General features: G+C 38.0%; 1 protein-coding gene across 1 annotated transcript; it reads left to right on the forward strand.

The window, feature by feature from the left end:
- Positions 1 to 3,815: 3,815 nt before the first annotated feature.
- On the forward strand, positions 3,816 to 12,880 carry LOC146314264 (uncharacterized). The gene is made up of 13 exons (XM_084737071.1): positions 3,816 to 4,345; positions 4,426 to 4,601; positions 5,081 to 5,188; positions 5,338 to 5,431; positions 6,027 to 6,076; positions 6,213 to 6,294; positions 6,725 to 6,810; positions 6,908 to 7,102; positions 7,231 to 7,326; positions 7,462 to 7,590; positions 7,767 to 7,871; positions 8,837 to 8,922; positions 12,805 to 12,880. Exons 1-13 carry the CDS (start codon positions 4,177 to 4,179, stop codon positions 12,878 to 12,880), a joined length of 1,452 nt encoding a protein of 483 aa, XP_084593197.1. The 5' UTR covers positions 3,816 to 4,176.
- Positions 12,881 to 12,949: the final 69 nt, after the last annotated feature.

The raw sequence follows: 12,949 nt of genomic DNA on the forward strand, positions 1-12,949 counted from the left end.
TACCCAGTTTCATCTCTGCATTAAGTGTTGTTGTTGACACCCACTGTGCCTCGTTGTTACTTCAACCATCTCTACGTAAAGGGACCAATGGAAACAGTAGAGTACGACTGGAAACAAGGCTGAGGAAAAAACACACTAATATCAATATGGTGCTCTGTTACAAAAGCCCTGAGTAGATTGTGTGGCATTGTCTCGATGCAGAGGCTTAGTGTTCTGCAGTTTTCCTTTGTATTCTAGCCGAAATATACAGGTGTAGAGTTTTTAGTATACAATACTCAATACAAGTACACCAGACGGAGTAGAGTTTTCGTTTTTTTTAATGTTGATTTCTATACCCTGCCTTGACGATGGCAGTTACCGGTTGATCCGATTTGTGGTGACGCTGGCGTCATGAAAAGCACATATACACAAATGTTTACACCCATATTTTTTGGACTTGTTGTCTGTCCATTATTGTACTTGTTTTATACTGCTTTGTATACATAAACATATATGAAAAATGCTTGTTAATCACTTGATGTGATTTTGTCTTTTCAATCTTTTCCAGTCTGTGTCTGTCATGTTGCGCTGTCAAACAGCAGCTGTGAAAACAAGCAGAATTGTTTTCAGCTGAGCAGTATTTCAATGTCTGTTCTGGACGTGTATCTGCTATGTATGACTCTGGTACCCCGAATAGATTAAATTTTATTTTCTAACTACAACAAAGAGCAGGACTTGTTATGTTTTACTTGATCAGCTGTTACGCTCCCAGTCATGACAGTGAAACTATCAAGTAACAAAAGTTACGCAATCATGTTTTGGCAACCTGTTTGGCACACATTTGAAAAGGTCATTCATGCTTGTTTATTGCAGCAGCCTTTGTTCAGGGCTCAGCAGGAGAAATATCTTCCTTCTGCAGACTGAACAGAAAGCTGCTGACAGCATTTTAACAATGATAATTCAGATTTTATGCTTTAAGTATTACAATAATTATTTATTTAAGTTATTATTTAACTTTCTTTAACCCCCCCTAAATTTGTCTTCAGTCTTTGTTTTTAGGTAGGTAACTCATTATTTACCCCCGAATTCTCACAGCAGCAAAGATAAATAAGGAAAAAAAGGGATAATAAAAAAGGAATTGCAAGGTAATGCAATAAAAAGGAATAAAGATACTAACAGTACTAATAAGTGTGTAAGATCTGGGTGCATCAGTATACATCAATAAATTCTAAAATGTGTAAAAACAATGAAAATAAATGTTTCTACTGAAGAATTTTAAAGAATACTTTACAGCATTTGTTTTTAGATTTTGTTGTATAATGATAATTCTTATTGTAATGAGACTAGTCAAATAGTTGCTGAAGAAGGAACATCAGACCCTCATCACCTGATTTATTTGTGGTTGATATTTTTTGGACAGGAGTTTAAAAGGTTTAACTCCAAACTTGCTTCACAAGCCATAAAAGGGTTAATTATTGAGCTCTCTGTGATTAAGAACATAAAACACTGAATAGCTACAAGACCTTAAATTCTAACATGACGCTCTTTATCTGACGACTACAGACGGTGGACTAAATAACAACACCTGACAGCATCACAAAAAAACGGGGCTACAACTAATAATCATTGTCACTGTCGATTAATCTGTCAGTCATTTTCTTGGTTAATCAATCAGTTGTTTGGTCGATGAATTGCCAGAAATGTCGATCACTGATGTCCACAACCCAAAGATATTCAGTTAACTGTTAACAGAGGACTGAAGAAACCAGAACATATTCATATTTGAGAAACCAAAGTCAGGAAATTTGAATATATTTTCCTTAAAGAATTACACAAAACATTTACTGATTATCAAAATAATTAAACAATTAATTTAATAGTTGATAACTAATCATTGTGGCTCTACAAAACGACTTAGATCTGCTGTGTGGTGTTTGTGGGTAGACTCAGACTGCGGTCAACAGCTCCATCTAGTGGATTATTTCGTGAACTGCAGAATTTGCTGTAGACTCCATGAATCGTTTTATCTTAACAAGATTATATTATTATAGACAAATACTGATCGGTATGTGTGCAGCAACTGCAAAACTAATTCATATTTTTTTTTCCACATATCTCGTTTTTATCTCTCATCATTATTTTTCATCGACTGTCATCAACCGATTTTTTTTTTTTTTTTTTTTTTTCAATAACTGAAATACAACAACAACCGTTGGTTTTGCAACTGCGGTTTAACGTCCATGTCTTCACCACGTTACACTTCATAAAGTGACAAAACTGTCTCAGGTAGGACGCAGTTTTTCTCTACTCTGAACGGTAAACGACATTTACATGATGTGCGAAACAGAAAATGTTTGTTTTAAATGGGCTTCTGGTCCAAATTAGTTTTGTTTTGGTTCCGTTTAAAGGTCTCGTCTTCAGAGAAGTTTGTTCTAACCGTCGCATGCAAAAAACAAAATAAGTTAACGTTATAAACAATAATAATAAGTGACTGCTGGCTACAAACGGCAGGTTCTGGCTTTCATTGTCACCTAACAACTTAAAATAAACTCATGTTAACTACAGTGAACCTTACTGGGTATAAATTGAGCTAACATAACTAGCCTGTTACTAACTGTCAAGACAATACTACAACCACAGTGTATAAATACACCACAGTGTAGAGATACTCTTTATGACATTTTTTTAAAAGTACAGTAGCATAAAAGCATTGGTATCAAATACTCTTAAGTACTTATTGTACAGAACAGACCATTTCAGAATAGTGTGTATTATAATTGATGAATTAATGTGTATATCATTATAACAATAAAACTGGTAAAGGTTGGGCTAATTTTAACTATATTGGGGCTGGGCGATATATCGATATTATTATCGATATTGTTGTATTAGATTAGATACCATCTTAGATATCAGATTAGATATCATTTGAATATTGTTATATGACACAAGTGTTGTCTTTTCCTGGTTTTAAAGGCTGCATTACAGTAGAGATGTCAGTCTGATCTTACCAGACTTTTTTAGCTGCCTTTACCTAGTTAGTCATATTCTGATGAGTATTTATCAAAGACCTCATTGTTTGCCAATAGTCATCCCTGCTATATTGTTGTAATATTGAAAAAATTGAGAAATAAAAGAAAAGTTAAAAAAATAGAATTTAGAATTTATAGTATATTATTTTAGAGAAATTGTTTATATTGTAGATTGCGGCATGACCTAAAAATATTATATTATTAAATAATACTATGTATAAGCCATATTGCCTAGCCCTGCTTTATATTCTCTCTCTCTGGGGATCAATTAAGTTTATCGTAATATATAATATTACATAATTATTAATCTGAATCTACGGCTAGATGATATGGACAAAAGATACTGTGACATATATTAAAATCATGGTGATCTGACATTTGTGGGGACTCTACATTAACAAACATGTTTTCTTATATCTGAAAAACAAGATCTGTAGGTCAGGGCATCTCTGCAGCACTGCTTCATTACTATGCAATTTTGTTCCATATTTTTCTTTTATCAAAAAATTGCAGCTTCTGTTATTTGAATATTGCACTTGGCCATATTGGGATTTTGATAAAATTTCAATGAATTGTGCAGCTCTACTGGAAATAAACTATAATAACTAAAGTTATCAAGTAAAAGTAGTAGTAATAGAGTAAACAGTACTAATATTTGGTGTAGCAGAAACTGGAATTACTCAAGTAAAATTCAGATAATGGTGGCAGAGCAGGTGTAGATCAATGATTTATTAACAAAAAAAAAAAAGAGGTTCAAGGCGTTTGGGACCATGAAACAGGCAGATAACAGGCTTGAAAGCAATGGCTTGAAACACCAGTGCAACATCGACAAACTTACTAGGATGAGTGTGAATGAACTAGTTAAGTACAGCAGGGCTGACAAGAGAGAGTGGAAAGAGGTGAGCAGAGACAGTCAGGTGACTGCAGGGCTGATGAGACAAGTGGGAACAGGTGTGTAAATGAGGCAGCCAGATAATGTAGGAAGGAGGGAAAGTACGAGGTAATCTGCAGGATGGCTGGAAAATGGCACTGAAAGGGCCTGGGGAACTGGGAAAGTGGCTGAGGAGGATGGACAGAAAGACAGACTGTGACACGAGTACCTCAAAATTGTAAATGGACTTAGAAAGTTTCCACCAGCGTTGTTTCTTCAGGATCGCGAGGAGTGATGGATCAGAGTGAGGAGGACAGTGCAGTTCTCCAAGTCAATGAGGAGCAGCAGGAGGAGCAGCCGTCTGATCAGTCCGTCCCGGATCAGACGGAGGACAAGGAGCAGCCGACTCGAGACAAAGATGGAGACAGTGGTGATGAGTGGGACACAGATCTGGAAACAGACGGTAAGGTACAGTGACCAAATCAGTTAAAAAATAATTAATTCATAGTCACGTCTTCTTCCTTTTCTTCTGTTTTGTCTCAGATGTCAACAATCAGAGATACAGTTTGTCCCGTGCGGTAGTGTACCTGGAGGCATGTCGGAGGACAGGAGTCTCTCCCGTTTCCTCTTTCCTCCGCAACTTGAGTGAAACCAGTCTTAACCTGAACCACTATGGTGTGGGACCTCTGGGGGCCGAAGCCCTGGCCATAGCTCTGCAAGTAGGGCTCTTCAAACCTTTTATGTAGATATTATATTTTTATAAGTAAGGTTATGGATGGGGTTGTCCTTTTTAAGATGATAATGTCGTGATGACGTGAGGTTTAGTTTCTCTTTTTCTAAACTTTCAGTGTATTTTATAAATGAAGGGCTCATTTGTAAAAACAGATCGAACTGTGTTTATTTATCTTCCTAAATTGTGTTTTTGATGCTCTCCAAGGAATATCAGTTGAATGGGTGTCGCTTAGTCGCTTAGTTTTAACAGTTTCGTTTCATTTTATTGCGCACTCGGGAATATCAATCAAGCTGGTGTTGGTTTATTCATTTTAAGAATGGTGTTTATCAGTTGTTGAAAATTAACTCTTCAAATGTAGACAAAGAAATGGTTTAAATGGAAGCGACATTTACTCCTCAAATGATTAGGATGGATATTTGTATTCTTTCATTAAATTAGTTAATTTATCTTTTTTGTGTGTTTTAGAATGACATTGTCATCACAACCCTTGAGCTGGAGGACAATGGACTTAGGGCACAGGGGACACGCTACCTGATGGAGATGCTTCAAACAAATATCACCATTCAGAGTCTAGTAACTTTTCTGAAGCTGTCACACTGAATTTATCAATTCTGAAAAACCTGCTTGGTATTTCTAAGTGGTATATAGGATGGTTCTTAACTGTTCTGAACTCTAAAACAATATGCTTTTCCATCTAAAAAATTACTTTGTCTTTATTACAGAATCTGTCCAACAACCAGCTGCACTTTGAAGGAGCAAACCTCATCTACAACATGCTGTTAGACAATTACTACATCAAATCCCTCAAACTCTCAGGTGATCAACTGCATCTTTCACCTCTCAAGATTTTTATGTGCAACTCTGCACATCACTATGGAAGCCCTGAGAGGCAAGTGAGAAAGAAAAACATGTTTTTCCAAGTGTGATCGAAATGTTTTCTCTCCTGTGTTTAGCTTGTGTGTTACCAAGTTATGTAACATTACTTTCATGACTTTCTTTTGGCCAGAAATGTATTTTAACCTGTGCTAATCTGACATTAGTGTTAAAAATACATTCTACATGACGGTAAAATCACGTAACTTGCAAGCACACAATGTACTGTGTTTAGAGTGTATGGATAAATTAAAACTCACACAGAAGGAAATATTAATTCTTTTTGTCCTATTTAGAACATGAGGTAGTGGTTCACTTCAGCCTCTTGTGGCCCAAATAAGTTTTACAACAACAAACAACAGCAATCTAAAAAATTTGTTTCCGAATGAAAAATTATTCTGACAAAACTTGTTTTCAGTTAAAGATTGGACTTACTCACTCACTTGCCTCTCAGGGCTTCCACTGTAATAGAACTGAAATTAGAAGGACAAAGGAGCTCCTTTTTAGTAAGTAAATTCATTTTTTCTTCTTCTCCCAGGAAATGATTTTGATGATGCTGCTATGAAATACTTGGCTGATGCTTTAAAGGTTAGTACAAAGCTTTGACTGTTGCAAATGTTGCGAAAGAGCATTTGAACGTGTCCACATCCTAATGAATGATTTCAGAAACTGTCGCATCTGAATTTGCAAATAAGTTTCAATTCAGCGTCTTCTTTTTTCTTAGGGTGACTATGTGGTCAAAGAGCTGGACCTCAGTCACAACAAGATCAGTGATGCAGGAGGAGAACACCTGGGTCATGTGTTAGGTACAGTAGTTAATTTATCTCATGAACTTGGAGCTAATGTAAACAAAACTCAAAGCACACAGGCATTACAGAAGCTAAATTACAACTGAAATCTCAACAGCTATTGTATATTGTGAGTTTCCAGCCACTGGTTGTGTGTTTACCATGGAAGCAGTTGCAGAAAAGAGACTGTGAAACCATAAAAAACAGCTTAGGACATATATTCAGCATTAAGAGCTGTTAAAACAGAATCAAACTTGTAAAATGGTCTTTAAATTTCATTCAAATACAATGTGGACCAAAGTCAAAATTATCACCATGGATAGTGTGTGTATTGATTTCCTTGCAAATATGATTTATATTTTGTCTGACTTTAAAACACTTGATGTACGATATGTGGGTTAAAGTTTCAAATGTATTGTGATCCATTATAGTTTCCCTTTTTTCAAAGCCACAAATGAAGGTATAGAAGTCCTCAATCTGAGCTGGAATCGCCTCCATATGTGTGGTGCAGTGTCTCTGTGTGCCGGGCTGAAGGTGACTAACATTTCACACACAAACATGAACCTCCAGTGTGTATTAAACAGTCAGTTTTCTGTCATAGCTGTTTGTCACTCATGTTTTCTTTTCTCAGGTTAACACCACTCTGAAGCGGCTCTACCTGTCATATAATGGTTTTGGCATCATGGAGGCAGAGTCACTGGGTCGGGCACTGAAACAAAACCACTCGCTGGTGCTGCTGGACCTCGACAGTAACCACATAGGTGACCGGGCTGTGACACTGCTCTGCCAGGGCCTGGCCACCAACGACACCCTCAGGGTCCTCAAGGTGAAATCCTGGAACACTGATATTTTATGTTGTGCTTGATCATCATCTTGGAAATGTTTCATTGTCTGAGAGACTGTAGATTAATTTATGTTTAATGTCAGGTTCTGGCGTCTGTCTGTTTTGTTCAGCTCTCACACAACACCCTGACTGATGTTGGAGCTCTGAAGCTGCTCCAGACGGTTAAAAACAACAAGAATTCAGCAGTGGAAGAGATCGATATTTCTGTAAGTGCAAAATAAAAACAAATTTCACCTTAGCATATGAATAGATGTGAATCCCGTGAATATGTGACAATTACATCAGACTGCAGTGTGTTGTCTATGCTACAAACGTGCTTGTGTGTGAATGTGTGAGTGCAGACAGTGTTTGTGTGCGAGGCCTTTGTGGAGCTGTTGGAAGAAGCCCGTCAGAGGCGTCCTGCTCTGGATTTTCGGTACAGCGTCATGACCTCCGTCACCAGGAACTTATCTGCTCTCCACATCTTTCAGGTCAGTGGTCTCTCTTGTGAGAGACAGGAATTTGACTGGGATATTAACAAAATATTAAATGTTTATGTTGCATCCTTCCAAAAAAAAATTGGCCCAAGTACACTAAAAAGATAATTTCTTTGCATATGTACTCTTGTACACTCCCAAATTGAAACATGATCTGAATTCTCTTGTAGAAGTTCCTTGAAGAGAGAAATCAGAGCATCATGGACTTCTTTCAGGCTTTGGATAAAGAAGGAACCACGAAGGTCTCCACCTCTGCCTTCAGGGAGGCTGTAAAGGTCAGACCATCACTTCCTCATATTACACTGAAAACATCAAACATTAATGTCACTAGTCAGTACAACAAATCTAGCAAAAAAAAAAAAATTAATAAATTAATAAATTGAGTGAGACTGCTGCAGTTGTCACCTGTGAATCTGGCTGTAATTTGATCCTTCTGGACCAGACTCCATTTATAGAAACAGTAATGTTATTGTCATAAAACACGCTTCATTCAAATGACAGGCAGAAACAAAAAATAAAACTCACCAAAAACATCTTTGTTCATCTTTCCACGGTTCCAACGACCCCCAACTCTGGTTTGGTCTAATTCACTGAGTTAGATGTAAAATATCTGTAGACAAGAGAGGAGGAGGAGGTTGGACATCAGGAAAGCAGTGGGGGAAAACAGTTGGTGTGTAGAGCCAGAATATTTTCACATCTAACACAGTTAAGGATTTATTTCGACCGAACAAGCAGATTTGGTGACTGTTGGAACAGCGGAAAGATGAACTAAGATGGTTTTGGTGAGTTCTGTTTTGTTTCTGTCATGTTTCTCATTGTGTGCTTTATGGTGATAAAGTTACTGTTTCTGTAGAGGGTGCAGGGCTGGGCAATATGGCTTATAAATAATGTCTCTATGTTTAGGCTACAGATCAATCTTACTATTAAATGAAAAGTGTCTCTCTGAGGTGATCCTTTCGATAATGTTTTGAGACACTTAGAACAGCAATTTCAGCCTGTCAGTGGCAAAACGAGCACTTTCAACAGATGTACTTGGACGAAAAAACAAAAATTAAGTTTTGATTAAGTTCAGCCTGTTTTGTGGCTGACAATTGCAGTTCTCTTGCTCAGTACTAGACAAATTTCAAGAATTGAATCATTTAGACAGAAAACATGGGGAGAATGGGGTTGGAAAAAAAACACGTTACCATTTAAGATGAACACTATTGTATTAGAGAAAATCATGTTGTTATGCATGCAGGCAGCTAATGTACCTCTGGATCAGCAACAGCTTGAGTGGTTGATCAAGAAGTTCGACAAGAACTGCACAGCCACCATAATCTACAGGTTAGTCTGTGAGCTGTTGGGCGTGTAGGATGATTATTCATTTTTGTCAAGAAGAAACCCAAACATCAGTGCATTTATGAATGAAGTAATGAAGTAATTTATGAAACTTGATAAAGGAAATAAATGGGTATGTGGGCGACCAAAATTTGTATCATTTGAGCCAGGGTCATAACATTAGTTTTAAAGGGCCAGGTCATCCACATTAAAAGTAAAAATGTTTTCCTATTTGCCATAGTGGTGTCCACCATTCAGATTGTTTCACATTTACATTTAGGTAGGATTTAGATTTGGGATGTTAATTTTTTAACTTGGAAAATAGTAGTTAGATAAAATATTCATAACCCAAGGTCCACCTACACTCTTTTTGTTAAGTTTTTCAGTGCATAGTTTTCCGAATTGAGATGGTGGTTTCTTTCTCTCAAGATTTTGTGAACATGCTGGTGCTTTAGTCGCATCTCTTTACACAAATCCATAAGCACAAGCCATAAGCACTTTCAGAAAACTGCTGAATGTCAGATAGGAAGTTTGTCCAACTTTCTCTTTGAGCTGTTTCTCTTTGTTGCAGTTTGTTGAGCGGTCATACATAGAGAGACTTACCGCACCGCTAAGATGAGGATTAGGGATAACAAAGGAGACGAATTCAAATAAAAGTTAGTAGAGTCTATTTGATGTTGTTCTCTATATGCTTTACACATATTTATAAAATACAGAAATTCTCAAAATAGGGAGGAACTGACATCACGAACCCATTGGTACTGTGCATCACTGACAGGTGTACTTTATTAACAGCTCCATGTGACCTCAGTGACCCCCCTCCCCTCTCCTTCCACTGTAGTTCTTCACTCAACCCAATTCTGTCCGGTGTGAATACTTGAACCTCTGACACCAACCAGCTGCACCCACCTGAGCGCTGCCAGCTGTGTCCGCCGCTGGGCCATAGGGTCCCCCGCCTCATTCTCTCTGTCCAAAAATAATCTTCTGGTATGACAACAGAACAAGAGGAGGAAGAAAAACAGAGCTGGCGTCCATATCAAAGGACCGAGAGGAGGGAAAGAATAGGGCCAGATGCAAGCTAGTTGTTTCGCCACAGTGGTTAGCTTTGAATGAAACGGCCTGGAAAGGAAACGGCACTCTTATGAATATGCATGTGCTGCAGTACTTATGCAGGCATTGCAGGGTCAGATTATTAAGGGTGTGCTGATGAATTGTCTCAAGGTGTCATATCAAACTGTGCAATCCGCTTCTGTCAGGTGGCTCCAGTGGTAAACACAGAGGAAACAATGAGATGACACACCATCTCACCCGCATTTCTATATTAAGTCAGGTGTAAATGACCTGACACCGTAATATGCTGGGTCACATCAGGACACAGAACAACCCTTTTAAACCAACATCCCGTTTCAGTTAAATGTATTTATTGGTCTCTTCCTGGATCCTCCACACAGCCCTCTTTTTCTTCTTCAGCATGATGGTTGACTTCCATGGCAGCCTCAGCATCAAAGTGGACGCTGTCAAGTGTCACTTTCTGAAGAGCTGTAGTGGTTCTCAGAGATGCAACATGTGAATCTTTCCATTTTTCCTCCTTCCTCATGATCGCATTCTTCTCCATCTTCTGGATCCTCCAAACAGTGCATTGAGGTCCAAGCCATTTGATTCCCTCCTCATCAGTAAAATTTGTCTTAAGAGGATGGCAACTGGTTGCCAGAAAGGTCCCAAGATATTTTACAGTCTGTCTATTCTTCTATTAATGATGAAAACCTACTGGCCTTTACCTCAGAAACAATCTCGACTCAAATGTTCGGTTTCTGGGATTGAATAACTTCAATAGCAAGTGCGCCAAATAGGAAAATCACTGGGGGTTTGTAGACCGCACCAAATAATTTGTCAATTAATGGCTACAAGTAACACTTGCAGTATAACAACAGATCTCAAACCTTTTCTGGCATTACCCCATTTATATGACTTCCCTGGAGTGGCTCTACACCCCCAAGGGGTCGCGCCACCCAAGTTCTCAAGAAAATGTGGTATAAAAGTAGCCATGACTTGACTTATAGTTTCTCGCCGTGTTCTGTTCTTTTACCTCAGCAATTCATCATTGCACAATAAAAACACCAGTTTATTACTTGTTGCAGCTGGCAAAGTAAAAATGTTGAAAAACTTCAAAGGTGGTAATTAAATTGAAAGTGAAAATGCTTGAGAATGAAAATATGAATTGTTGTTTAATATTGACATCACCTTAAATTCAAAACCCACTTTCTCCTGTTGGACTGAAATGTAATTCTTCATATAATGACACTGATATAATTAGCTATTAAAAAGATAGAAAAAATAACAGAATAATTTAGGTAAATTATCTCTCTGATGTGGCTTAATGAAAACAAACAGCAAGCTGCCAATTTCTAATGGGCCATCTTTCATCTGAATGGACACAAAGACTTAAAACCCACATCTTATTGAGCAGTCCTATTGGAAATTCACAGATTTGGCCAAATTTTGAAGACGAGACAAAAACCTGCCAACAAACCCTTCAGATATCTATGCACCCACTGGCACACGCTGCCAATTAGCATGATCTCGAAAGCGCTAATGGAATCTTGAGCGGTAATAAAAGTAAATAATTAAATTAAAGGAACCCTTGTGTCATTGTTTGCTGTATTCAGGCCCATTAGGAGCTCCAGTATTCTCATGGTAATCTAATGTTTGGGTTTTTTGTGTTCTCATAATGAATTCTGTGTTTTTCCTCCAAACAGTGTTGTTCAGACATTTGTGTAGGTGCTGGCAGAGAAACAAAGACGTACATTAGGACCCATTGTCTGCTGTGATTATTAAAGTAAACAGAAATACTGAAGGGGTATCGTACACAGCTGCACACACTTGAGCCTGTGTTTGTGAAGTGGGAGAAAGGGCCGATCAACCCTCAAGACTTTGTCAGAGATGAGCCCATTATCTGGAGCTTCTCAAGAGCTGAGCGGTAGGCTGGCTAATGAGGCTTTGAAGATCAGTCTCTGGCACAGAATCCAACTGCAGCAGAGAATTCGGGAGCAAAATAGATCTGGCACAAGATAAAATGCTCCAGCAAAGATCGACCACGAAGATGTTTTATTTTGCTGTTGTCATATTTCGGCCATGAAACGTCTTCAAAAAGACAAAGTCTGTTGTTAAAAGGTGAAAGTTAAAGCGAAATGTGCTGTCAACGGTTTCACTGGCGCAGTGTACAGTTGGCAATACATAAGCCATCATAGGGCTGCAACTAACTTGTTAATCAATTACTGTGTAATTGATTATTGATCTACTCAACTTCAGAAAGTAGTTTGAAACGCCCATCATGTTTTGTTTTGTGTGAACAACAATTCAAAACCAAAGAGATTAAATTTAATATCATATGAGACAAACTAAAGCAGAAAAATATCACATTTCAGAGGCTGGAACCAGAAATTTTTTGATGTGGCGCAGGCAGCCTTGTGCGACAGTAAACCATTGGGCCATCATGTAAACCAAATCTCGCTCTCTCTAAACCAACCAATTTCACTGGTGAATTCAGTACTGCTGCCTTGATCAGTTGGTTAGTTTGTGGTGTTGTGCGACTTGAAAGGGTGAGTTCTGATTCAATAAAGCCGCACAATAACACATACAAAAGAACTGATTGATGAAAAAAACTCCTGCAGCTCCTGTGTTCTGCAAGGTAAAACTGCTGGTTTTATAAAAGGAGTCTGGTTAAGTAAGAGAGAGCAATATTTGGCTTGTATAACAGCGCTTTCCCATCAGAAAAGACTGTCTGACAGCAAGGTAAAGCAGTAAAAATATTCTAAATATAGTTTACACTGAAATTGCTATTATTTCTTTTTAAATGGCTAAAATACTTTTTGTCAACTCTGTCCACAGCAGTATGTTGCTTGGCGTCTGTGCTGTCCTCTTTGCTTCTCCAAACTGGGGGAGTGTCGACCACCATGTACTGTAAGTAATACACTGTCAATCAAGTCCCTTATACATCCGCGCTTAAAATAATCCGAACTATCCCTTTAACGGT

This window comes from Lutjanus erythropterus, chromosome 15 (genome assembly GCF_056507025.1).
Source record: "Lutjanus erythropterus isolate fLutEry1 chromosome 15, fLutEry1.hap2, whole genome shotgun sequence".
NCBI lineage: Eukaryota > Metazoa > Chordata > Actinopteri > Lutjaniformes > Lutjanidae > Lutjanus > Lutjanus erythropterus.